Source organism: Sinocyclocheilus grahami, unplaced genomic scaffold (genome assembly GCF_001515645.1).
Source record: "Sinocyclocheilus grahami isolate Dianchi unplaced genomic scaffold, SAMN03320097.WGS_v1.1 scaffold60.1, whole genome shotgun sequence".
In the NCBI taxonomy this organism is placed as follows: Eukaryota; Metazoa; Chordata; class Actinopteri; order Cypriniformes; family Cyprinidae; genus Sinocyclocheilus; species Sinocyclocheilus grahami.
In genome coordinates this window covers 1,643,456-1,670,250 of record NW_015505239.1, presented here as the reverse complement: position 1 = coordinate 1,670,250, position 26,795 = coordinate 1,643,456, and the positions used below count along the sequence as shown (strand labels likewise).

At 37.3% G+C, this 26,795-nt stretch overlaps 1 protein-coding gene and 1 long non-coding RNA gene across 2 annotated transcripts in view; one reads left to right on the top strand and one right to left on the bottom strand.

Moving 5' to 3' along the window:
• The window catches only part of LOC107584474 (forkhead box protein P1-B), a 166,138-nt gene that overhangs the window by 82,059 nt on the left and 57,284 nt on the right, over positions 1-26,795 (top strand). The window contains exon 7 of the mRNA XM_016271111.1: positions 19,852-19,947. Within this exon, the coding sequence (XP_016126597.1) occupies positions 19,852-19,947 (96 nt within the window). The remainder of the gene's footprint in view (positions 1-19,851; positions 19,948-26,795) is intronic.
• LOC107584475 (uncharacterized) lies at positions 1,911-23,036 on the bottom strand. Its single transcript, XR_001609147.1, has 3 exons — positions 23,024-23,036; positions 21,229-21,232; positions 1,911-1,975 (listed from the first exon to the last, which is right to left on the bottom strand). It is a non-coding gene; the product is annotated as an uncharacterized lncRNA (long non-coding RNA).

Below are 26,795 nucleotides of genomic sequence, written 5' to 3'. Positions count from 1 at the left end.
CTCGCTGTAGTATTGTTGTTGCCGCCGCCATGTCGTGAAGGCGCTGTGTGTTTCGTTGTGAAAGCGAAACTACTTTGTTTGGCCTTCCAAAAGAGGACAATATCCGCTTTGTGATGCCTAGAGCTGATCCGTGCTGGTCACTGAGGAAATACATCAACTTTGCGCTGTGGATCGCCTCACTCTAGACCGCCGGCCTCCGCTCACTCGAGCCCGCCGTGTGTGATGCTGTGTGTTTCATTGTGAAAGAGAAACTACTTTGTTTGGCCTTCCAAAAGAGGACATGACTAGAAATCAGTGGTTAAGTTGTATTTACAACACTGTTCCAGAACAGTTCAACCCAAATATTCAGATGTGTGCAGCACATTTTATGGAAAACTGTTTCCTGATCCTCGGAGAGTAGACTACAATGCCGGCTGTTCTGACTCACAGACTGTAAGTAAGTTTTCATATTTAAAGGATTTGCCACTGACGATTCAAACACTAGTTTTGAGCAGTGTAGAGTAGCGCTTGTTTGTCATTTCTCCAATCACAAATGCACACATGGTTTTATGTTTACGCGGCCCGATGCAATGCGCAAAAAGAAAGTATAAGTCATTATAATCTGTAATTATGTCTCCACTGGATGCTACAAATGCCTCGTTTATAATGGGTTTTAATGTTTTTGTCTCGTCTCTCCAGCTGGACAGGGCATCACAGTATGGTAGGGGTGTAACATTTCCGTCACACGCTTGAGGTATTCGGCCAATCACAACGCACTGGATATCTGGCTAATCAAAGCACACCTCGCTTTTCAGACCAATGAGCTTTGTAAAAATCGACGCGTTTCAGAAAGGCGGGGCATAGAGGAGAAACAATAATGTACAGTATGTGGAAAATAATGTGTTTTTTTAACCTTAAACCGCATAAACACATTTCATTACATCAAATACACAAAATAATGTTCTTTTTAACAACATCATATGACCCCTTTAATAGTTAATTGCATGTGGTAGTGCAAAATTAATATTTTTGTCTGTATTCCCTCAATAGAAAGGCCGTACATTTTAAATGTGCACAAAATGGTCAAGCTAAATTTGTTAGAAACTAATAGCCATGGACTCAAAGCCACAGACCTCAAATTTTGATCTCATGGGGTTTTTAAGTATCAAATATCACACGGCCCTGTGTAAAAAGATTACAGGAAATAAAAAAGCTAAAATCTCATTCTGTTAGTCCAGAATGAACAAGTCTGACCCATCTTCCTCCAGCAAACCCAGTTATGTTCATCACAGCCCTCTCGTGCCATCACTCCTGCCAGTAATAACCACGTCCTAGGTGTGCGGCAGTGATGTGGCCTCTATTCCAAAGAGAAATGGTGCTGGCCGCTGACTGCTTGTGTACCATTTGGAGAATGATATTCCCTGTCAGTGCCGTGATGTCTTCCCATAAATATCAGTGATGGCACCTTGCGTTCTAGGAATGACGCCCACCATAAATAGTTCCCCTTTGCACACCGTACACATAAATCCTTCATCCTACCCCCCTTTCCTTTTTTTCTTCTGTATGAAAGGAAGGAGGGAAGGAAAAGGTGATGTATTATTTACATGGACAATAAAGAAACAAATGTTTTGCAGCATGGAAGAACGCAGAGAGCAATTCCCCTCGCAGTGGTGGGGCGCGCGACCGTGAGACGCTCTGAGCGGCAGTGAGCTGTTGTTATTTGCTTGTTTACAACCTCTGACATGATGTAATGGGACGGCCCGTGAAAGCACTAGCTAGCAAATGGCACAGAAAATAAGACCAGGTCTTTATGTCTGCACACACTCGCTGTCTATTTCTCTCTTCTCTCTCGTTCTCTAGTTTTTTTCTTCTTCTTACCCACTGTACTCTCAAATATGCTGTGCTTTGACTACAGAGATGTGAACCCTGAATATAAGTCACTGTTTTTTACATTAGGATCTCCCCGAGGTAAGCAGAAAGGGAAAGAGGAAAATATCTTGTCCAGCTGTGAAATGCAAAAGTGAAATCTAGCAGAAAGAAATATTTATGACCATTTTCTGCTTGATTAGATGTGGACGTTATGAGCCGGGAAAGACAGAGACGCCGGACAAAGGGCCGTGTGCGGCTTCTGAACAGATGTGTAGAGAGAACACAAGAGCAAGAGTGTGATTGTTTGAATGGGAAAAGGGTTTAAGTGATTGTACTGTAAATAGGAATTGGAGATTGAGGCATACTTCAGTAGTCCTTATTTTTAGACTGTAAACCACTACGCCATTACTATTCCCAGCATTTCCTGAAAGTAGGTCTGGATGATGCGACTGTATATACTGTCTATATGTCAAGATTTTGATAGACTGTCTATGTCTTGTTCTTAGATTGATCTGTTTGGGTTTTAGAGGGCGAAAGAGTCAAACAAAACAAAATAAAATAAAAATGTAAAAGAAATCTAAAATATGTTTAAAATTAAGTATTTAATTATTAAAAAAACATAAAAGATGTGTGTGTGTATATATATATATATATATATAATTTTTTTTCTTTTCTTTTTTTTTACATGTAAATACTTTTTAAAATTATATTATAATTTTACAAATTGTTTGAACCCCCTAGTGAGGTTTTGTTTTGTTGCTATTGTTTTTAGCTCTTGCACAGAAAGCAAGACTGTGTACGCAAAATGCAAATATTGTCTTCCTGTTTTGTGTGTGTGTGTGTGTGTGTGTGTGTTTTTAACCCTGTGGATGTGTGCATGTGATTCTGTTTGTGTGAATCTACGCCGGTCGTGTGTGTTACGGGGGGGTTGCCAAGGGTTTGTGGGTAATTTCCCTAATGTCTTCTTCTATCAACAGAACATCCTGTAATATAAGACGTCTTAGTGAAATGCTCATATTGTATTTGACTGTAATTTATCTTCATAAATGCTTATTGTTATGGTATGATAAACATTTCTATTATCATTAGATCTTACAGCACAATAAGTCAACCAGCATGCGTGATTATGAAAAGCAGCGCTAGTAAATAATCTCTTAATTGCAATATTAATGCAATCGTTTTGTGCACAAGCAGTCTGTTTGGCTCACCGGATGGCATATTTGATTCGAAAGCAAGCATGTGACATTTTTCAAGAATCAGAGCATGTGTAAAATTATGAGAGTATGATTAATTTTTCAATTTCTCTCTGCGGATATCTAATAATTGTGCCCACATATAGCCAAAGGCTGCTATTAAACATTAAAATGCAGAAAAAAGAAAAGAAAAAAAAAGAAACCACAAACAAAAAGAAGGAAAGTTAGAACTTCTGTAGGGCAACAGATAAAATAAAGCAACAGATAAAATAAAGCAAACTAGTCATGGTTTGTTCAAATTTTTCACACTTTGTACTGCTGTAGGCCTTTTTTAAATGAATTTTTAAGCAAAAAATATAGAGCATGTGTAAAATTATGAGAGTATGATTAATTTTTCAATTTCTCTCTGCGGATATCTAATAATTGTGCCCACATATAGCCAAAGGCTGCTATTAAACATTAAAATGCAGAAAAAAGAAAAGAAAAAAAAAGAAACCACAAACAAAAAGAAGGAAAGTTAGAACTTCTGTAGGGCAACAGATAAAATAAAGCAAACTAGTCATGGTTTGTTCAAATTTTTCACACTTTGTACTGCTGTAGGCCTTTTTTAAATGAATTTTTAAGCAAAAAAAATATATATATTGATGCTAATTTTATTCACTGTTAAAGGAATAGTTTACCTCAAAATGATCATCTGTTAATAATTATTTACTCACCCTTATTTTTTTCTCTCTGTAGAACATAAATATTCACACTGCTGCTCTTATCCATACAATGAAACTGAAAGGGAAACGGGAGCTATCGACCTCCAAAATAGCATCTGTAACTGGTTTGATGTACTATAAGTGATTGCTTTAAGAGCAAATTGTAGTTTGTGTGCCTATACATTATGTGTGGATGTTTGATTGTATTTGAGATGATAAAAAGATTCTTTCTCTCCGTCTGTCTTTCGTCATCATTCTCCTGGCCTCCATCTTTCCTAAATCCCCAACCCCCCTCCTGCTTAGCCGTCGTTATCACTTTGCTCTTTCCTCTTAATATCATCTTCATCTCAGATTGCCATGGCACAGGGGAGATGCGCTTGTTGATCCAATTTGGCTCGCGTAACGCTCGGCGATCCGCTTGGCTGAAGTGCCCACGATGTGCGCTGAATGCTGAGGACGAGTGCCACAGTGGTGCGGTGATTGATTGATTCAGCCTGTCACAGGACAAGATAACAGCATCAGTAAATACTGATGGAGTAGATCACTCTACTCCTCCACAGTAGGCCACCGTGGGGGCAACACGTGTTTGAATGTGCCCTGGCCCCCTCAGGAAGTGGGTTATATTGAGGGAGAGCTGTATGAATGTGTGTGTATTTCACTCGAATTATATTTATTTTGAGTATCGCTGTGTTAAAGGAACAGTTCACCCAATAATGAAAATCCTGTCATCATTTACTCACACTCGTGTCCTTATAAACCCGTACAAAGAGCAATAAGTACCATTTTCAGAGCTCTGTTTCCACAATGAGATCAGTGATACACAAGACCTGATAGCGTTTGGTACCAGTGTTAAACATGTTGAATAACAACTTAATTTGTGTGTTTTTCTCACCATGTGGTTCTACAAGACTTTGAATATAGTGCACAAGTTATATAAACCTTTTTTTCCCCCCTTTTTGGATATCGACAGCCTTTGGTCCCTTTATACTACCATTCTAAGGTTTGGGGGTCATTAGGTTTGAGTAATTTTTATTTTGTTTTAATTAGCAAGTATGCATTAAACTGATCAAAAGTGACAGTAAAAACATGTATAATGTTACAAAATAATTCAGCTTCAAATAAATAATTTTTTTTTTTCTTTTTCTAATTTTCTATTTATCAAAGAATCCTGGAAAAAAAGGTTTCCACAAATTTCACAAAAATATTTAGCAGCACATTTGTTTTCAATATTGATAATAAGAAGCATCAAATCAGCATATTAGAAAGATTTCTGAATGATTGTGACACTGAAGACTGAAATAATGGCTGCTGAAAATTCCACTTTGTCATCACATAAATTACATTTTGAAATATATTGCAATAGAAAATTTACTTTAAATTGTAACAATAGTTCACAATATTATTGTTTTTATTATATTTTCTATCAAATAAATGCAGCCTTTATGAGCATTAGAGTCTTATTTCAAAGTAATTAAAAAGTCTTAACACTAAAACTTTTGAATAGTAGTGTGTACTTTTGTTTAAAAATTTTTTTTTAAAGTTTAGAGTTTTCTAAAGATCTAATTTTAGGTCCCACAGAAGGCTGAATGTCATACAGATTTGAAAATTCCATGAAAGTAAATAATGACAACTTCATTTTTGGATAAACTACATGGTCTCAAAAATATAAGGAATTTCTTCTAAAGACAAGCTTCCTCAAGGTGGTCTTGTTGACAGGTCTTAATCTTGATAGCAGTACTTTAGTTAGTGTTAATCAAATGCTCTTTTGCTGGTTTCTCCCTCATTAATCAGCCGCTGATAAAGCCGTGTTAGAATTTGCCAAAAAAATAAAAAATGTAAACTGTGTACAATAAATTAGTTCTTTATCTTCTTAATAAAATCAAAGTGGACATGTGGAATGATTGAGGCTATTTATAGGCCATTGGGGAGATAGACAGACACTCTTGAGAAGAGAGAGAAGTCAAAGGGAAAAGTTCTGGACAGGGAGGCTGGAATTGAAAATGATGTCCAAGGGAAATATTGTCTCTTTTTTTCTTTCTTCCTTGCTTTATCTTTCTCTCCCTCTTTCTTTATAATTCACACCCACGCTCACCAAAAAAATTAAAATTTAGTAATTTACTTGCCCTTATGTCATTTCAGACCTGTACGACTTTTTTTGTTTGTGGAACACAATAGAATATAAAATGTCTCTCTATTGTTTTTGTCCATATAATGTTGTTTTGACACCAGTGTCGTCTTATGTCTTCTGCTGAAGAAGGAAAGTAAGCTCCAGACAATCGTAGGCTAAACCTTTGTATTGTAGATGAGCACTTCTTTCTTTTCAAGTTTAGTTCAGGACTTAAGCAGCACAGTAAAATGTAAAAGTGAGTAAAAAAATGTGAGTAAATGAAGGTCTCCATATGTCCCACAATCCTCGGCTCTTAAGCACACCTCAGCATACCGTTCCTACTAAGCATTTCAGCTGAGGCAATCTATAAACTGCGGGAAGAAAGTGAGTTTCCACAGTGTTGTGTATGTGTGTCATCTGTTTTTAGCCATCTTACTGAAGCCAGAAACACACACATACGACACCACATATTTCAAACAGATGTTGAAGTTAGGAGGTACACAAGATCCCGCAATCAAAATAATTATCCTTACAGCCCAATGTTTATAAAATGTGACACTAAGCATTGGGTCTCACTGAAGTAGCCATCATGTGTTAAACACGTTTAACACATGTCGTTTTTTTCATGTCGTTTTTTTTTTGTAATTTTTTATTTAATTTTTTTAGAGAGCAAAGTATTAACAAGAAACCAAGAAAAGTGAGGAGGAAGGGATGATGTGAGGCAGATTCTAATTTGCATTGTCTTCATTAGCACCATTGTAGTGCACTTAACATTAAGCCACAGTTTTTCAACATTTCTAATGCACATTTATACATTTTATTTCATGCTCAACTTCAAATAAATTTTTCTTTTGTACATTTTTACATATAATTGTTTTTACATGCTTCTTTCATTGTTTCAGTGAATCGTCTCACTTTCTTAAAGAACTTCTCTCGTCTGTTAATGAACACACACCTTTTGTTGAGCCGAAAACCCAGAGAACTTTATATTTCACACCAGCAATGAAACCGTACCGCGCTTTTCACCGCCACCGAAATGATGCACAGTATAAGAGCTCGCCGTAATAAAGTCAATTAATTGGCGCCTGTGGCTATAACGTGGACATTGTGTATAGATGTAGATATTTAATTTAGGCCGACAGTCCCTGTGTTTGTTCCATTGGGATCGAGGGACAGTGGTGCGTCCCGAATGAATCAAGCAGTAAATGAGGAGCAGAAAAATAGGTAATTATGTTAATCTCACAAATGAATGAGATGCTGACCTCTCGCATTAATTGATTTTATGCGCCTGAATCGTATTTATCTCTCTTTTGATATATTTTTCCATTAACATCTCTGATGTAATTAAAGAGGTTTTATTTTGAAGGAAATTAGCCCTGGATGCCGGCGACCATTAAAGGAAGAGAGTCACTTTTATGCCACGTTAACGAGACAGCGGTGTGTTGGCGGCGTTTTAGCTGTGCTACGCTTGCCCGCACAAAGACCTTAAAGCTTAAATAGCCCCTATTCTTTAACCTTAATCACCGCGTTGGCTTGCCAGATACTCTGCCTGACCGCGTACGCGCGTCCCGTCGTGAGCACCTTGTGTGCGCTTACGCCCTTTTCGGGTTCTCATTTTTGCGCCTAATCAGCAAAAAATTAAACTCGTTGTGGGCTTTGCTCCGTATTAAATGGGTGATTATTGGTAATAAATACTTTTTTTAATACTCACTTATTACATAGGCAGTTTTCTTGCTCAGTTAATGAGTGTAATTTGATTTGCTTGAGAGATTACAGTCCTCTCAGAATTAATGCGGCAATCCCGTCCCCTGGATTTAAAGACATCTCGGATTCTTCACAGGTCGTGTGCTTCTGCGAAGCTTCCTCACTCACATAGCAGCTAATGGAGTTGAACAGCAGTCTGTCACTTCACTATATAGCCCATGTGCCCTTGGTTCCTGCCGAGCTTGTTGTTTAGGGGCTCCGCTGTCGTTTAAGTTTTAAATGGGGTTTACCAAACTGATTCCAGTGATGCAAGCTTTGAGGGAGATCTGTGAGCTGAGCGAGTGTGTAGAACAAATGAGGGTGTTAATCGCACACAGTCAAACCACAAACGTTACTTCAATTCCTCAGAGAGGTGACACAAATTTCTTTCTTTTAATCTGACAGTTTCATATTTTTATCACACGTCTGCTGTAACGTTTTCAGTCCTCTGCATAACTCGCCTTCAGCTCCAAAGGTGTGATCGTCTAGTGCTGAGACAGTTTTAATGTCGAAAGTTTCTTCACATAAGCATGGCCGAGACACTTCCAGTAATGCCATTGAAAACATGCAGAAAAAGCCATTGATGGGAATAATCTGTTGCTCAGAAGTATTGACTTTTCAGGTGTGACTCCTCTAGAGATTCTGAAGATCTCAACATTGTCTCAAACTGTGCTTTGAAAGCCTGAATTGGTAGTTAAAGATGTATGCTATTGTTCAAAAGTCTGGCTTCAGTAAGTTTTTTTTTTAAGAAATTAGTGCTTTTATTGAGCAATGATGCATTCAATTTGTTTAAAATGGACAGTAAATGCTTTTACACTGTACAAAAATATTTCTATTTCAAATAAATGTTGTTCTTTTGAACTCTATTCATCAACGTATCATGAGAAAAAATATTGTTTTCAGCATAAGTAATAATAAGAAATGTTTCTTGAATGCTAAATCAGCATGTTTACATGATTTCTGAAGGATCATGTGACACTGAAGACTGATGACTTTGCCAATACAGGAATAAATTACATTTGAAAATTTATTGAAATAGAACGTAGTTATCTTAAATTGTAATAATATTTCACAATATTGCAGTTTTACTGTATTTTTCAACAAATAAGTGCGGCCTTGGTGAGCATAAGGACTTCTTTCAAAACCATTAAAAACCTTACAGACCCCAAATCTTTGAACGGTGTAAATGTAATATAAATATTTCTCATCAAATTGCTTAAAGAGAAAGTTGTCTTAGCCATGCATATGAATTTCATAATTTGGTGTTTACCGTGTCAACAACTGTCTCATTTGCATCTGTTTTTATTTGTCCACAAGAACTTTTAGAGAAACATCTGAGACAAAATTGACACTTGAATAAAAAATAACAGTGAACTCCATTAACACTCTTGAGAAAAAAAAAACTTCCCAAATACCATAAAAAAAAGTTTTTCCTTTTCATCTGAAAAAATATATATTTTTATTGTAATTTCTTACTTTTTAGACAATTCGGCCGGCCGGCCCAATGCAGTAGATGCCTTCAGAATCTCTTTTTATGACAAAAGCAATCTCATTCTCCCTCTCTCTCTGGGATAACATTACCCAAGTTGGAATGACTTGAGCCGAGTCTGTAATTCCCATGAAGCTGCTCGGTCTCTCAGCAACTCAATCCCAGACCGTGGCCAATCGCACTGTGATATATCAAGAGCTTTCTCTCCGGGCTCACTGCCTAATGACACCAGGAGCTGACCCTTTGTGTCTTCTTCAACCAACAGCAGCACACACACACACACACACATTGATTAAGCTGTCTTCAGGTGAGAAGAGTCTATGAAAATGATACCACAGAGAATTTGCAGAGGTGCTTGTGAATTATCGTGCCTCTGTGTATCTTTGTCAGTTACAGAAATCGGCCGTTTGGACAGATAAGTCATGTGAACTGTGTGCTTAGGTGTTTGTACTTGCCTTTAAGTTGGACATCCAGTGGGAAATGATGAAAAGTGAACCATTTGTATTTGTTTTTCTGAATTGTGTATCAACTTCTGTAAATTAAGAATTAACTGATTATGAAAAGTCATCTGTAAAATTAGAATTGACAGTACCAGAAAAATGAAAGAAGTAATGTGTTACATTTTCATGAAAGACTACAAAGATAAATATTAGTTTTCTGTAGAATAACAGCCAGTCATTCACAATAGGGTTTGATTTTTAACTACCTGTGCACTTCGAGCTGGTTTGAAATCTGGCCAACTAGTCTATGCTCGTGACCATTCTTGTCAACAGTCTGCCTATTTTACTTCAAATCAGTCAATGCATTAGCTTGCAGAATCCCTTTATTAGAGAGATTTGCAGATTTTTCTAACAGCAACCCACGACTTTCACTTGACTTTACTTGCTACTGTAATGACAATGAGAAAGTCCGTCCGTGATTTAAAGCCCCAAACCCAGTTTTGATTCAAAATCATGACAAAAATCAAGGTTCGAAAATCTAATACTAATTTGAGTCAACCATCGCTGTGTTTGCAAGGCTCTCTCGCACACCCTTATTTTTCATCTCTCACCATACAATCTGATGCAACATCCTGAGCATAAATGCAATAACAGAAAAAAATAAGTTCCTATATTCCACATTCCCTCTCAATCCCCAGTGCTGTTGGCATGTTCTGACTGTTTTCCATGTTGACAAATGGATCACCAGAGAAAGCAGTGGCAGGTTTACCTGAGCATTATATCCTCAAGGAGAAAAGTGAAGTCAGATGGCATTGTGTAATGATGGCCACACAAAATATTGACAATTTGGGCCCAATTTGGACATTTTCACTTAGGGGTGTACTCACTTTTGTGGCCAGCGGTTTAGGCATTAATGGCTGTGTGTTGAGTTATTTTGAGGGGACAGCAAATTTACACTGTTATACAAGCTGTACACTCACTACTTTACATTGTAGCAAAGTGTAATTTCTTCAGTGTTGTCACATGAAAAGATATAATTAAATATTTACAAAAATGTGAGGGGTGTACTCACTTCTGTGAGATACTGTATATATACAGAGACATGCATACATTTTTTTAAAGAAGTTCTGTCCTATTAAACCTAAAGTTAAAGCTATGGCAACTACGGCTGCAGTTTTATTTTATTATATATTTCATACATTTATTTTTTTAGTTTGTATGTATTTTAATATTCATGGTTTCATATTCATATTTCTCCTGTTTTTACATGTCTTTGCCATCATCTAACACTCAAAGTTGTATTTTTAAAATGTAAACTTTTACATTTTAATCTATTGGGCCCTATCATACACCCGGCGCAAGGCGCCGCGCAAGTGTTTTTGCTAGTTTCAGCCCGACGCAGTTGTCATTTTCCCATCCTGCGCCGCGTTGTATAAATAGCAAATGCATTTGCGCCCATGGGTGTGCTGGTCTAAAAAAGAGGTGCGTTCAGGCGCATTGTTGGCGCGTTGCTATTTTGAGGAACTGAAATAGACTGCACCATTGACCAACAAAAACCTGATCTAAAGTCAATGGTGCAGTCGTTTTTTTGTTATTTAAAGAGCGCGTTAGTATAGGCGGGTCCACAGCGCGCGTACACTCTGCTTATTACACTACTTTCCAGACGAAACGTTTGTCAACTACAAACATTAACAGTCAATGAGGAAAACTGGTTGCACCAGCTTTTTTATTAAATTTAAAGACACTGCTTGTCTACTGCAATCATTCACCGAGTCTTGCATGGTTTGAGCACAGCAATTTGAAATGTTTAGTGTTGTCATTAATATTAATAGATTGGTAGAAAAGTGCAGCCATGGGAGGGAGTAGTAATGGTTTGAAGTGGGTATATAACATTGATTTATTTATGTATTCTACATGAATTAGTTTAGAAATCTAAACAGCGAGTGTGTTTCCAAGAGGCCGTGATTCTACGAGCGCCTGTTTTCCATGTGAAGAGGCTTTTTGGAAATTGCATCAATTAGATACTTAACAGGAAGCTGACTAGCCCTCTTTTGCATTGCAGATAAATGTCCAATCTAGAAAACGAACAAAAGGAGGCAGAATTAGCAAGAGAAAGAGAATCTAAATTAATACAAACAGTCCTGATCTTCAGTACTTACATTCTCATGCCAGTGAAGGAGCATTCCTGAATCGTACGAATTTTAATTAGGTGACACTGACAGTGAATGGAGACTAACACTGTTATGCTTTTTAATGTATTTTAGTTAGGAAATTAAAGGAATAGTTCACCCACATTGTTAACCACAATGTGTAGTTAAAAGATGCAGTTTTATTTTTCTATATTGTGTTAGTCTAAGGCCATGTTATTGCATTGCATTTATGTTGCTTCTAAAAACACTATACAAAAATCAATCACCATTTACTTTTTTTTCTAATTTTGAAAGAAAATAATACTTTTATTCAGCAAGGATTCGTTAAATTGTGTAAAAGTGACAGTAAAGACATTTATGATGTAACAAAAGATTTCATTTTCAAATAAATGCCATACTTTTGAACTTTCCATTCATAAAAGAATCATGGAATAGCCTTGCGCTTTAGACCATGCGCTTAGATCGTTAAAATAGGGCCCGTTATTTTTTATTTCGTCATTTTTTTTTTTTATTTCAATTAATTTCTTTATTTTTTTCTATGGACCCTAGCAGCCCTTTGCAGTCACCTGTGCATTTCTGGACCTCACTTCGAAAAACCCCTGTTTCAGACAACCCATCGAATTTTCCCCTGCTCATTAAACAGGTAATTTTTCTTTGGAGGTATTTGCTATTTTGCTAATCTCTGGGGTTAATGAGCACTTTTAACAGCTCTAAAGTAAGGCAAACTTTCTAAAGAAAGTTAGTTTCTGTCTCATACACTGTGCTTTTAAATTTCTGCTGGTATTGCCAGGCCAAGATGAAATATGTGAGTATTTTCTGCATTTGTGGTGCTGATTTTATACAAACCTGGATAGGAAAGAAGCAGTATTTTTATTAAACACATTGACTTCTTATGACAACATTTCTATTTAGCAGGTCTTGTTGCCACTGCATGATGCAAGCTGTAACAATGGAACCTGCCATTAAAAAGCCTGTTTCAGCTACAGTACATTTAAACACTAAAACAATTATGAAACCTAAAGCAATTTTTTTAACAGCATAAATGTGAATTTTTTTTATTAATGTATTTATTTTTAGATTTTTTTGTATTATTTGATTTATCCAACAGGTATGACAAACTGTTACTTTTTATTTTAGTTTTACTGTAAAAGCAATTTGACATAGATGTTTAAAGCTAGCATACATAAACCACTGCTAGAAAGTACACATTTTTGTATAATTTTATATACATTTGTATATAATTATATTGATATATACATTGCCAAAAAAAAGAAAAACATTATTTTTTTGTCTTTGTTTTCCACACTCAAAAAAGGTACAATTTTTACAAAAAAAAAATTCTGACAGTGCAGTTAGCATTTCTAAAACAAGACTTGTTTTCAAGATATTAACACTTTTTTTCAAGAGTTGTATATTGAATAAAATTGTATTACATTTTAAGACTTGATATTTTATGCAGTGTTGCTTCTTAAGTACATTTTTTGATATTTCAGCTGGAAAACAAGTAACCTTTTTTGCAACTTAGCCCTTGTGGCAACTTCCCCAACTAGTCCCGGCCTCTCCTATTTACACTGTCACTGACATACAAGATCTTCCTCTATCCCTTTCCATTTCTTTCAGGGTAAAGTGAATCCACATTTGTGTGGCAAGTGAAGCCGGGCTTACACAGCGGGAACCCCCAAAGCCTGTACATAATCCACATGTGCAAGTGACACATAAAGACGCAGACGTCCTCAATCGGTATCACTGGAATGTGGCCCTTGAACACGAGTGCTGGTTTCGATACTGCTACACTCGATTGCATCCCGTAAACAGATGCATGTGCAGAACGAAGCTGTGAGTGTAGGGGACAACAACCAGGAAAAAATTGTGTTGTCACTGTCAGCGATTTCGCAAGGGGGCTTGTTGGGTTCTCAAGGGTTGTTTTCTAATCACAAACACCTGGAGGGGTTATCGCGTGTGTTTGTGTGTGCGTTGGCGGAGCCATGGCATCAAATAATCCTAACGAGGAATTTTAATGAAGGACTCGCAAGACATCAGATGTCCGGCACTCGCATGAGTCACTTTCAAGCAGCGTTACGGCGTTAGAATTAAAAGGACTAGACAGCCACCGCTGACCTTTTCTTTTGCATTAAGTGATTTTAATGAACGTGTTTTCTTTCGTTTTTTTCCCCCGTCCTATCCGCTATCATCAATATGTATTTTGGCTGATTAGCATCAAGCGTTGCCCATAGCGAGGCACGTTTGTGCTCCTTCAGCAGCTCAGTCATCTGTTAGCATTATCTGTCTTTGAACCGTTTTTGTATCCGATCAGTTCCACCTAATACGTCTCTTGATTCGCTATTGTAGCGCCCAGACAGCATGTTGTTCTCCTCCTTAAATGCGCCTTCAGATGCCTGGCCTGTCATCGTCTGGCAGTTTATCGTGCTTGTGTCTGGAGCTGCTTTTAGCCTAGCACGTCTATCAAACCCCCGCTACCTTTGAATGCCAGATCAAAAGAAGATGAATTCCAGGCAAAGAGATGGAAAGGGGGAGTGTAAGGGGGCTGTTTGTGCATGTGTGTGCGTAGGGACGGGCGCTTTGTAAACATCACAGTGACAGCTCACAATGGGTCGCTTTAGCACGACGCTAACCCTCCGCCAGTCGCTGGCTTGTTAAACAACAAATAATTCCTTCGCCCGGGGCCCGCGCTCACCTCGGAAACGGTGCCAAGTTCAACCTCTCGCTTCTCATTAGTTTTGATCCTGACAAAGTCTTTGAATCATCCCTGCGTTACTCTTTTGTCTTAATTGCCTTTTTTCCGACACATTCGATGAAGACGTATCTCTTAGCTAGCTGCATTAACAACAAGAAACTTGTTATTATTAAGCTGCGCTTGTGAAGTCTTATTTGATATAGATGTTCTCCTGAAAGCGTTCTCGACAGGAAGCCGTCTTGCAGTTAGCGTAGTCTAATTTTGTTTTTTTTAGACCTCCGTATCTCCTGATTGATCGTCTGGTTTGTTTGTTGACAGCCTTTCTGACGCAATTAACAACTGAAAGCAGCTCTTTGTACTTTGTGTCCTCATCTTGAAGTGTCTCAATATCACATCCTGTTGACTCAAATATCCTTGTTCCAGCACTGGCTCAAAGCAAACCAAGTATTTTTGTGTCGTAAAAGTTTCTGTGTAAATAAAGTGCATGCAGCGTCAATGTGCTCATGCAGTAATCTTTATTGTACGGTTGAGGGAGCGTGTTTGACGTTCTGTCTGGCATAACCACCAGACCCGAGAGTGAGAGGGTGTGTCGTAGCAAAGTATTACAGGTTCTAAAAGAAGTTTGACTCATTTCTTAACTTTTTATCTTTGGTCACATGGGACTCTGCAAAATGCTGAGAAAGAGCACCTGAGAGAAAACGCATAAATTAGTAAAATATACACATGGCTTCTTGGCAAGAGATTTTTTTTAAAGAATTGATTAAAAGAGATAAAACAGAAAAAGCCTAAGATTCGAATCTGGTTCCACTGGTTTGCATTATGGCTTGAAAACATTTAACAAAATAAGCATTTGAGCATTTTATAGACACTTTATATGTGAAATGCATTTATATAAATCACAGTGAATTTATATACTTGTAATTATATAAATATATCAACTAAAAATATATAAATTCATTGCAATTGACAGCATTTTTAGGACTTTTATATCAGTATGTGTGCTACCGGGGCATACTATTGATGTAAATTCAATATATAAATGTGTAAATGTGTATATATAATAAAATGCATTCATATAGTACATTTATAATAATAAGAAATCGATTAAATATTCATATAAAATGATTTTAAACTATAAATAATTAATATGTTTATTGTAACATTATTGTAACATTTTTTAAAACAGAAAATTGTACAAATCCAAGTATTTAGACAACTTAATATTTTTCATATTGAACTTTTTGGAAGAATTTCCGCTAGCAAAATTTCACTTGATATATCCACCTGTCCCTCTCTTTTAACTTCATGCACTGAATGGGTTTTCTCACATTTCTGCCAGTCACCCAAAATGAAGAGTTTCGGTCCATTCATGGCGCTGGAAGACTTTAGTGTCATATTCTCATGCATATTTAATTAGGCTCCTATAAATAGGGTATTTATTTTTCTGCTGCGTAAGGGCGCCTGGCCGGTCAGTGTGGGAGGGGGAGAGCGTGGCAATGGTGGTTTTGGGTGAGAGAGTGACTTAGGGACTGTCCCTTTCAAATAAGCCTCCGTCATATTTAGCGGGCCTCAGGTCTGCATGGAAATATCACTCATTTATTTATTTGATGAAGAGTTTTGATAGGTAGTGAATTTTTTTTTTTTCCCTGTGATATTACTGGAATTTTAATCACAAAGAAGTTGGAGGGCAGAGGAGCCACTGGTATGTTATGCATTGTTTCCGTGTGTGTTTTTATCTGAGATTCACTTATAAAATCATATTTTAGTTTTTTATTACTCTTTTTCTATTGCTACAATTAATCTACAATTTTACGGTCTGTTTTTTGCTGCTGCATTCTTTATGAAACGCCCCCTTTGCATGAGAAATGAGTAACAGTGTAGAATTCTGTGCTTGATGTGTCACGTATAGTTTTTAACAGCCCCATCCTTCAATAGCAGCATCTTTGCAAAGCCTGCGTTCATTGCGACAGGTAAACTAAAATTATTTTGAAATGTGGTGCACAAACTGTTCAGACTGAAATGATCAGAGACCTTATTTAAAGCTTCAGCATAATATTGTCAGAATCTGTTCCTTGTTTTGTGTGTGTTTTGCTCCCCATGTGCCTTCCTTGCCCTTATTTGGTCCTTTCGGTTCCTATCCCCATTTAGTTCTATTAGTTCCAGGTGTTCCTTATTATTAGTTCTCCTCCTCACCTGTCTGCCCCTCGTTATCTGCCCTATTTGAGTTCTAGCCCGTTCTGTTCTCTCTCGTCCGGAATTGTATATGTCTACCCTTGCTACGTGTGTTTTCTTTGTTCCCTGGAAGTACATTAAAACCTATATGTTTGAATTCCTCTCCTCGCTCCTTCGTCTCTGAGCTCCTCACAGTAGCGAACGTGACAAATATGGTCATGCAGAATAAGACATTAATATTTGCTTTATAAGTACTAATAGACAGCCTGTTATGCTAGTAATATGCATGCAAATAAGCAACTAGTTAATATTGAGAATTGGTCCCTAAACTAAAGTGTTGCCACCAGTGGTGTGAATGAAAAGTTATATTCTCTGAAAATGCCATAATATTTCACAGTGTTCACTGTCCACTATTCACTATAAACTTTGTTTTACTGTCAAGTAAATTTATCTGATTTAAGGATCTTCATTAAAACTTTACAATAAGGTCAAATTAGTTAACATTAACAATTAAGACATTTGCTACAGTATTTATTAATCTTTTTTAATGTTAGTTAATAAAAAAATACAACTGTTTATTGTTCATATAAGCTTAGGCCATTGCATAAAAATAACAGATACAACTTTTGACTTGAATAATGTATTGGTAAATGTTTAAATTAATATTAAATGCCAAGTTCTGTCATGAAACTCTAGATGGCGCAGGCTGATGGGTCCTTAATGTAAACTGATGATATTCACAGCGTTAAACAACTTTGTACAAGCTGATTGGCTCATGTTGCATATGAAGCCAATGAGCTTGCTGCTTTACATTTAAATGGCTGGTTAACATTCACTTGAGCATTTTGCAGCGTGCTTTCAGTTACTCTGAAACCCTCCACCTTCCCCAGCTCCACCTGTATAGATCTGCTACGGGTTATTATATATGTTATTTGTTCAGCAGCGGGATGTCTTAAATTTGGCTTTGGTATTGGCAGTAGCAAGTTCCTGTACTTGCTTTGCAGCAGCAGGAATAATCTACAACAACAGCAATAACCAACAGCAGCAGCGTAGCAGATCTATTCCGCCAAGTCCAAATACATTAACATTGGTATATCCTTTATCATGCTAAATCTTCAGAGAGTTGTCATGATAGAACTAAGATTAATAAATGCCGTAGAATAATTTTTCATCATTAGTTCATGTTAACTATTGTAGTTAACTAACGTTAACAAAGGAAACCTTATTGTAAAGTGTTACCGGATCTTCAGATACTTTTTGTTTGTTTTTACTTGGAAATGAGACAAATACTGATTGATGAAAATTATTTTTGCAGGATATCTCAAACGTGAAGGAAAATTACTTTTTACGTCTGTGGTGAATAGATGTTATAAGTTTTAATGTGCAGTAATACAGTCTAGTGTTATGTGTGTTTGTCCATAATGATGATGAAGTGGCCCCTCTGTAGCCTGTTATGATATTCCTGCCTCATGATGTCATCCCACAACTCCAGTGCATGAGAAGGTCACACACACACACACACATACACAAACAGCTGGCTTCTCTTGCCCAGCGCTTCAGTTCTCATCTCCACAGCTTCTTTATTCAGCTCTTGGAGAGCAGGACCAGACAGTAACCCTTTACTCTCTAATACTGTACAGGCCCGTCCTATCTCTCAAAACCACCCCCTTTTCCTCTCTTTTTACATGAAATGATGTAAAATTCATCACATTCAGTGCCAACCCACGTGTTTTGCACACTTTCTCGAACACTTTAAATTATCAGGTTGCTAATAACAAGTCACTAATATCAGATAATAGAATCTGAACTCCACCCACCGAGAAGCCCAAGGGTTTTAGATGTTCCTGCGACTGTTTGTTGAATTGTGGGAGTTTTTGGTGTGATGAGGGTGGAAAGAATGAAGCGGGTTATTTACTCAGATGGTTCTCTGGTGTAGGTGTGAGTCTGCCCCTGCTGTTCTATGGGAACACGTTGCTTGCTTTTCTTGGTATTGGTGCCTTTTTTTGCTCGACTGGAGAACTTTTTTTCCCCCAGCACTGCTGTTGCTTTTGTTTGCTCTGGATGGCATGTCTGATTATTTATGGTGGGGGGGGAGTAGTCCAGCCAGTAAACATGTGACTGCACTGTATTTTGTTTTCCACTCAGAGGGCCATGTCTTTTGACAGATATTTTGAAGTCTAATAAACTTTTTATTTGCTTTATGAACGGGGGAGGGAGGGGGAGGGAGGGGGAGAGAGACAAACAGATAAACGTAGCAAGAAAGAAAGTGAGAGAGGTTGCTTTCCACATACCACACTACCATACATACCATTTAGTGTGGATAGTATAGCCAGGTCATCTAATACATTTGTCAAAACATACAGTATGCAACAGAGTATACTGTTTTGGTTACTGTATCCCACAATGCAATGCATTTTCCATGACCTTCTCTTTCCAATGTAATAAATGAACCAGAAGCAATATCAGCCACAATTTAAAATCGCTTTTTGACTCATTTTGAATTAAAAAATATTTTGATTATATTATTACATTTTAAAGGATATTAAATTATAATATAAAATGCTATATTAATAACACAATTATATTTAATTTATTGTTTATACATAATACATTTAGTAGCAGCTAGTTGATTTTTACCCTAGCAGGTACATTGTTTGCTGAAAATATTTTTGTTAAATCTTTTGTTAAAATTGGTTTCTTTTTGGCAACTGATATTTGCACATTCAACTTTTTTATGTATTATGTACCAACATAAAATAAAAATGTATTTTTTTTCCAGAGCTGAGAACTAAACCCTAAATTTGCTAAATTAAACATGCAACATGCAGCAGATATTTAATGCATAATGTGAACTGTTTATTTTCTTCAAATAAAAGTATGCAGAATACAGTAGTATGCTATTATTCTATTCTGAACATATTCAGAAAGATTAAACAACAGCTTGTGTCCTCCCTGTTCCCTGTAACTGTAAGCTATTCAACAAGAACATTTTGTTAACTGTTTGTGGTAACTGTTTTTGTTAACTGTTTCCTATCAGTTTTTTCACCTACTTGTTTGTTTTGGCAAATAATAATTGCATGTGACCAAATTAAGCTGTGCATTTGTTTAAAATAAGCAGGGAGGAAAAATGGTATCTAACCCAGCTGTAACAACATAGCATCATTTAGATCACATCTTTGATACCAAAAAGCAGTAGAGCCGTTCTCAAGGGAGTGTCAGTCCCCATCACAGAAACATAACACTACTGAAACTGTTGTTCATGAACTTTTGTTTTCTCACATTGTTTTTGTCTGTCTTTTTTCTCACCCAGGCCTTACAAGTTGCACGACAAATCATTCTCCAACAGCAACAGCAAAGCAGTGCCCACAAGTCCCCAAAAAACAATGACAAGCAACCTGCACCACAGGTACATGTGCGCATGTGAAGCTCAGATGTTCCTCGAGTGTTGCACTTAGATTGCTCAGGAGCCTATATGGAGTTTGCAGAATGTTTTAGCAGAAATCTCAACTGTCTCAAAAATACAACAGAAGCAAATGAGAAAACTGTTGACATAATATATTGAGCTGTAAAACAAACGTAAACTGTAATGCTCAGATGATTTGATTTTGGGAGAAATATTGGAGTTCATTTTGAAATCATTGGTGTCTTAAATGGAAATTGTGACTGATGTTTTCTTCCATATTGTCATATCCGAGTATAACGGATTCTGGTCAAAGAAAAAAATGTAGGGTGGGTACTTGGTTCTGTGCATCAGTTGTTGATTGGATTTTGAGATGTGGATGTTGCACTCAAAAGTGGAGGAAGGTCTTTGATTAAACAAGGTCCAAAAAATTTAAATTGAAACACATGCATGGAGAAATTGTTCAAAATTACATGTATTTAGAAAATAGATAGGGTTAATTTTCAGTTTCATACCAACTTTAAGAACTTTACAGATGCAAACATCTCCATTTGCTTCTCATTTAATCTAGGAGAAACAACTGAGATAATAAAGAGATTGATTTTTTTCTTACCCATAGAACAGTACTGGTGCTGACATATATTTGTGTGTGTGTGTGTGTGTGTTTATGTGGGTGATCAGACATTATTTGTTTACATTTATACGGACGGTTGGTGGTACAACATGTACCTGTCAAAGCTTGACAAACAGGAAATTAAGGCAGGCAGGGCTGAAGAGTTGGCAGCACATTAGTGTAGTGTTCTTTCATCACTCACAATAATCTAACAAACCACACAATGAAATCCTGTCAGTTTTAGCACATTATGAGCACATGGATATCTAATGTGTGTGCAAGTGTGAAGAGCAAACAACATTAGCTTATTGAATAGAGGTACAGTAAGTATGACGTCCTCTCTCTCTCTCTCTCTCTCTCGCTCTTTCTCTCTGATTTCACATTAATTCTGTCAGCAGCAGTTAAAGGGGGCGCCCGGGAGCAGCCCTGGCTCCTGTCTCAGCCTCCGGGCTTTCTATTTGCCTACCCTTTGTGATGCAAAGCAAATCCGGCCCTTTTCATTTCCCCATCCGTGCCCCTTTAAAAGAGAGCAGCTAGCCGTGTCTGATGCAATATTTACGTTTATTTGAGATCATTCTCGCTCAGATCCTTATCTCTGTTTGAGCAAGGTGGATGTTGTTTGTTTCGTGGCGGAATCACAGGAGACCAAGGGGCATATTTGATAATTAACGCACATCCCTGTGTTGAGTGAGCGAGATTGTGCATGTAATGACTATATTTTTAGTGGTACTTGCTAATGAACAGACATAAGTGATGCCTCAAATTGTACGGCATGTTGAGTTGTTAGTTTTCTAAGCATTTGGACTTGCAGTTTTCATTCTGGCAGATGATAAAATATGGGAAAAACGTACATGCATTGAAGAAGTGACCTGAATATCACAGGGACTTGAAGCTCAGCTCATTTCACGCAGAACACCACATAGCTAAACTAAAACACCCTTGCAATCACATAGTAACACCCTAGTAACATGACACAAGTTTTGCACAAGCTAGTACCACTCAACCCTACGAACAAGAACAGCAAACATGAAGCTTTAAAAAAAATTAGCATTTTAAATCGCAATCGTAATTTTTATCAGAAAAAGTGCAGTTAAATTAACCCCCCCCCCCCCCAAATCGTACAGCCATACGATGTGTCATGTCAGTATCATGTCATGTAGTGTAAAAGAACTTGGGTTGTGTAGATATCACTGGAAATAAGCCACAAGGGAATAAATGCGGCTTGTGACCTTTAGGTTCTGTGTGAATTTGTTGGCATTGAGATAAAGCCAAAAGGATCAAGCTAAACAGCTTCACTCATCAGGCTAAGGGGTCAGCGGTCGGCAGATTCCACTATCTAGACTGTTAGTACGTAGAGGAGGAGCAGACCAGCCTCAGCACACAAAGACGAAATTCAAATTCAAATTTATTAATGTATACAGAGAGCATGGCCAACCTGTCACTCACACCAGTGAAACGAAAGCATGTGTGTTTTTGTCTTTCACCCTCATGCTCTCTTCTATCTTGACTGTGTTCAGAATGGAATCCTAGCATACTACTTTGTGCTGTATACTGCCTACTGTTTGTTTGTTTGTTTTTTAAAGTGAATCAGTATGCAGAAATAAACATTTCAAACATGTAGCCTACAGTATGCTATGTTCTGAATCAGTTGTTTTACTTTTCTTTTTTGTAATCTGAGGTGGGAATAGCCACTCCGCTAGGCCTGTCACAATTATAAATAACAAAATTAGCACTTCTATGTCTCTTCCTGTTGCGGTAGTTCTTTGTGAAGTTGAGCACAGTGCATTGTGGGATATATGTAGTGTGGTAGTATGTAATTCTGAACTTTCTCTTTCCTTCATTCTATCCACTTACTCTTTTAGCTCATTATATTATCTGAGAACCCAATAGCTCTTTGATGTCTTGTGTGATCTATCTATCATTAGATGCTGATCTCTATTAGGTGTTATTGCTGTACTGAGGCGCCAAAAGCCAACTTCAATTTGCTTTCTTTACTCTAGAGCATATTAATTTGATTTGTGACTGTTTTATCACCAATTCAGCATTTCGGTCTCCGTCCACCTAAGACTTTGAAAATTTAAGTAGAGAAATGTAATTGTAGCATGCTAATTGTTAATTGTTGGGCTGTTTAAAGTTAACACATGGTAGTGAATTCATGGGAACTTTTACTAATCAATGGGCGTGTCTCTAACGTAAGTAGCGCATTGAATGCTGGACAATTAACGGACAAAATGTCTGATATTTCTTCATTAGAAGATTTTTTTTTTAATTAAATGGGGGGAAAAACTTTATTAATATGACACACAACATAGAACACCATAAACATCTGCTGTAGTGACAGAGGCTAAACACACTTGGCTGGTCAAAAAAACACGAGTAAATCACCCACAAAATGACACGTGTAATTAAAAGAGTCCATGCCACTTCACCACTTTACACCTACAGCAGAGAACGAGAGAGAGAGTCAACAAGAGAAAGAGAGAGAGGAAGATCGAGAGAGTGCAACTCCCTCCTTGCTAATTACGGTTATCACTGAAATGGTAGGGCTTGAGTCATTAGTTCCATGTGCATTTAATTAGAGGCAGTCTGAAATTGGATTTAACTTATTACTTTTTCATGGATCGCTTTCTTGTCATCACTTCAAATTGGATTGCAGCCCCAGGTAACTAATTATGCCCGCCACAGGATCAGGAGTGGAGAAATAGGTAATTAGGAACAACACTTGCGGACCTTCCTTGATAGTCCACCCTCTCCGTGGAATGAGGGAAAATAACGAAGATTGAAAAAAGAGTGAGGATTATTTGCGGCAATGCTGTGAAAGCAGGTGTGGTTAACTGTGCGTTGCTGCAAGGGATGATGGGTAGGGAGCTGCCACCTATGGAGGATTACTTTGACGTGCAGCTGGGTTGACAATGTTATTTTGACATGGTTTTGGCCCATTGGCGTAATGCCCCTACTAGACACGTTGTGGTTTAGTTGATCATTGCACAGTGTAAATGTCATGCCTATCCTCATGCATTCGTGAATTTTTGCCGTTAAAGGCCGCTTGAGCGTAAACTTTTTCCGTTCACGCTTCAGTTGTCGAGAAGATATAGCAAAACAAACGTTGTGTCAATAGGCAGCCTGAAAAGAGAGGTTGTTTGTTGACGCTTGTTGAGATCAGCTGGTCTGTTCGCTTATTTTGGTGGAAACGAACCGATGTCTTCCAAACATGTGCGAATCATCTGGAGGAGTTTGTTACTGTACCAAAAAAACAGCTTCTTCTTCAGCTTCTTTGCGTAGGTGCTTGTTGTTGAAGTTAAAACAAAAACACAGACAAAAACATGGTTTGAAATATTTATTTATGTTTATTTATGTATTTATTATTTTACTCACTTTTGGCAAGTTATTGTTTGACCTTGATTCAGCGTTTTGAGGATGTCACAGGAAGTAATCAGTGGAGCTGTTTTGCACAATCTTTCTCCTTCTGTTTCTCTTTGCTTTTCTTTCATGATCATATGCAGTCGCAGGGAGGGCAAGTGGAGGTCATCGATAATGTCCTCTCACTTTAACAAACGATGAAGGGCCCGCACCCCCTCCTTCCCATCCACACACACACACGCACACACACAGACAGACTGCAATTCCTCGTCTTCATAGAGTGCTACATGACACAGTGCAGAAGTCAGGCCTTGGCTCTCCTTCACTAATACCCTCTTTCTTCTCTGCAGTTTTTTTTTCTATAGTCTTTTTTTGAACTACCGTGTTTTTGGTGGAGACCCATGGCATTGTCCTGACACATGTATAACACAGTGCAGCAATCTGTAACTCATTAGCGGTGCGGTGTGCTGGGGCTCGCTGGAGCTCGGCCAAAGCTTCCAACCTCTCTTATAGACAACCCCAGCACAGCGTAGAGCCCATCTCAGCGACGAGCAGCCCAATGTGAGCTGCGGAGCTGCTGGAGGTGACAATGAGGCTGTTTGCAGTCTCGTTTGGCGGCCAGCCCAAACCAGGAAGTCCGGCAACTCTTTTTATACTCACCAAGGCTGCATTTATTCGATCAATGATATAATAAAGACAGTACTATTGTCTAATATTATTACCATTTAAAATAACTCTTTTCTATTTGGATATATTTTTTAATGTAATTTATTGCTGTGATGCAAAGCTGAATTTTCAGCAGCCATTGCTCCAGTCTCCAGTGTCACATGATCCTTCAGAAATCATTCTAATATGCTGATTTGCTGCTCAAGAAACATTTCTTCTTATTATCATAATTGAAAAAGGTTGTGCTAGTTGTGATTGTTTTTTCAAGATTCTTTGAAGAATAAAAAAGTTCAAAAGAACAACTATTTATTTGAAATAAAAGTTTCTCACTGTCACATTTGATCAAATGCAAGACTGTTACTGTAACATGTTTTTTTTTATTATAATTTTTTTTAAAGTCTTCATTTACTCATTTATTTGACTTTTTCTTCCATTGAGAAATGGAGAAGTTTCAAATAATGCATGAATAAATGCAGAATTAAGCTTTCAAGCTTCAAAAAATATACAAAAACACAAGACAAACAGACAAAAATTTTAAATTATTCAGACGAGTTTTGGGAACTTAATATAGTTTATATTACATAACTTCCTAATTAAAAGAAATCAACTGATTCATTAACGCAAAAAAAAAAAAAGATTAATTCACAAATTGGATTTTGCTACTTCTCTTAAGAAAAACTTGTGGACACGCCAATGAGAACTAGGGCAGATGTCAAGGTTTTTAGTCAATAACAACTTAAATTTCATTCTGTTCTTCACACGAACATATTGTATGGCTTCAGAAGCATATACTTCAGAAGTCATATGGACTGCTGTTTATACTTTTTTTGTCATTTGACAGCCCCAGTTCATATTAACTTACACTATATAGAAAATAACAGGCAAAATATTCTTCAAAAATTTACTTTTTGTGTCTCACAGAAGAAAGTCAAATAGGTTTGTCAGCATGAGGGTGATTAAATGATGACATAATCATCTTTTGTTTAAGTTCCTTTAAATATATGATCATATGTTCATAATCGCTTTCACCATTTTTTTGTTTTTATTTTTTTGCTCTGAGGGAAAACCGCCTGCTTATTTCTCAGTCCTCCATCTGCGGTTGTATCCACGTATCAATCCTGTTCTCTTCAGCTGTTTGTTTTTTCTAGTCATATTTTAAGAATGCATTATGTGTAATGTGTAGATGAAAAACAGGTTTGGATGATGCTGTCATGATGAGGTCATCACGCTTTTTTCCAGACCGTCTGGCCCAGCCAGGAACGTCCAACCATCAGATTGCTGTGGCATCAACTCCAAGCGCCAACCCTTAAAGCTACAGTGCCATTCTCGAGACCTTTTCACTTCAGTCATGTTTCGTTTCTCCCCCCCCCAAGCCGCCCGCCACCCCCTTCTTCTTGTCTTCTCCCTCTCTCCTCTCATCCCTCAATTCTTTCCATCTTTTCGTCCGTTTTCCACAACGGTATACAGATGTGTGGTCCATGTTGCTAGGACTGATTCATTCGTCATGTGGGGAGTTTATGGATAGATGTATATAGGTCATATTTAGACTCCAAAACACTAACAGCTATATGAGAAGCTTTGGGAAGTCTCTTGTGTGAAGCCACATCTGATGGCCTGTGGGTTCACTGGAGAACCTACAGTTGACAGCGGTTAGCATGAGATGCTTGGGACAGGGGAATATGGGCTACTGTGATCAGTGTGTGTAGGTTTAACTGCTTTGAGTAGTTCAGCTCTTTCTCTCTCACTCTCTTTCTTAATTTCTCTGTATGAGCTAATGTATTAAAATTGTCATTAAGGGCAGACAAAGCACACATGGTGTTGGTTTATATTTATTACAGATGTTAAAATACCCTGCTGTGGCCTAGTGCGGCTTTGTTTGTAATGGTCGACTGAGTTGAGTAAAAGCAAAGATGTTCACTTGCATTGATCACATGCCAGTAAATTTTTTGTATCTGATGCAATTGTTTTATGGTTTTATATATATATATATAATATTTAATTTGATCAAATTGTTTAAGTTGAGATATATATATATATATGTATATATATATATGTATATGTGTGTGTGTGTGTGTGTGTGTATATGTATATGTGTATATATATATATATATATATATATATATATATATATATATACATATACATATTCATATATACATATTCCACAAAAACATTACAACAGAACTGTTTTCAACATTGATTAAATATTTCTTGA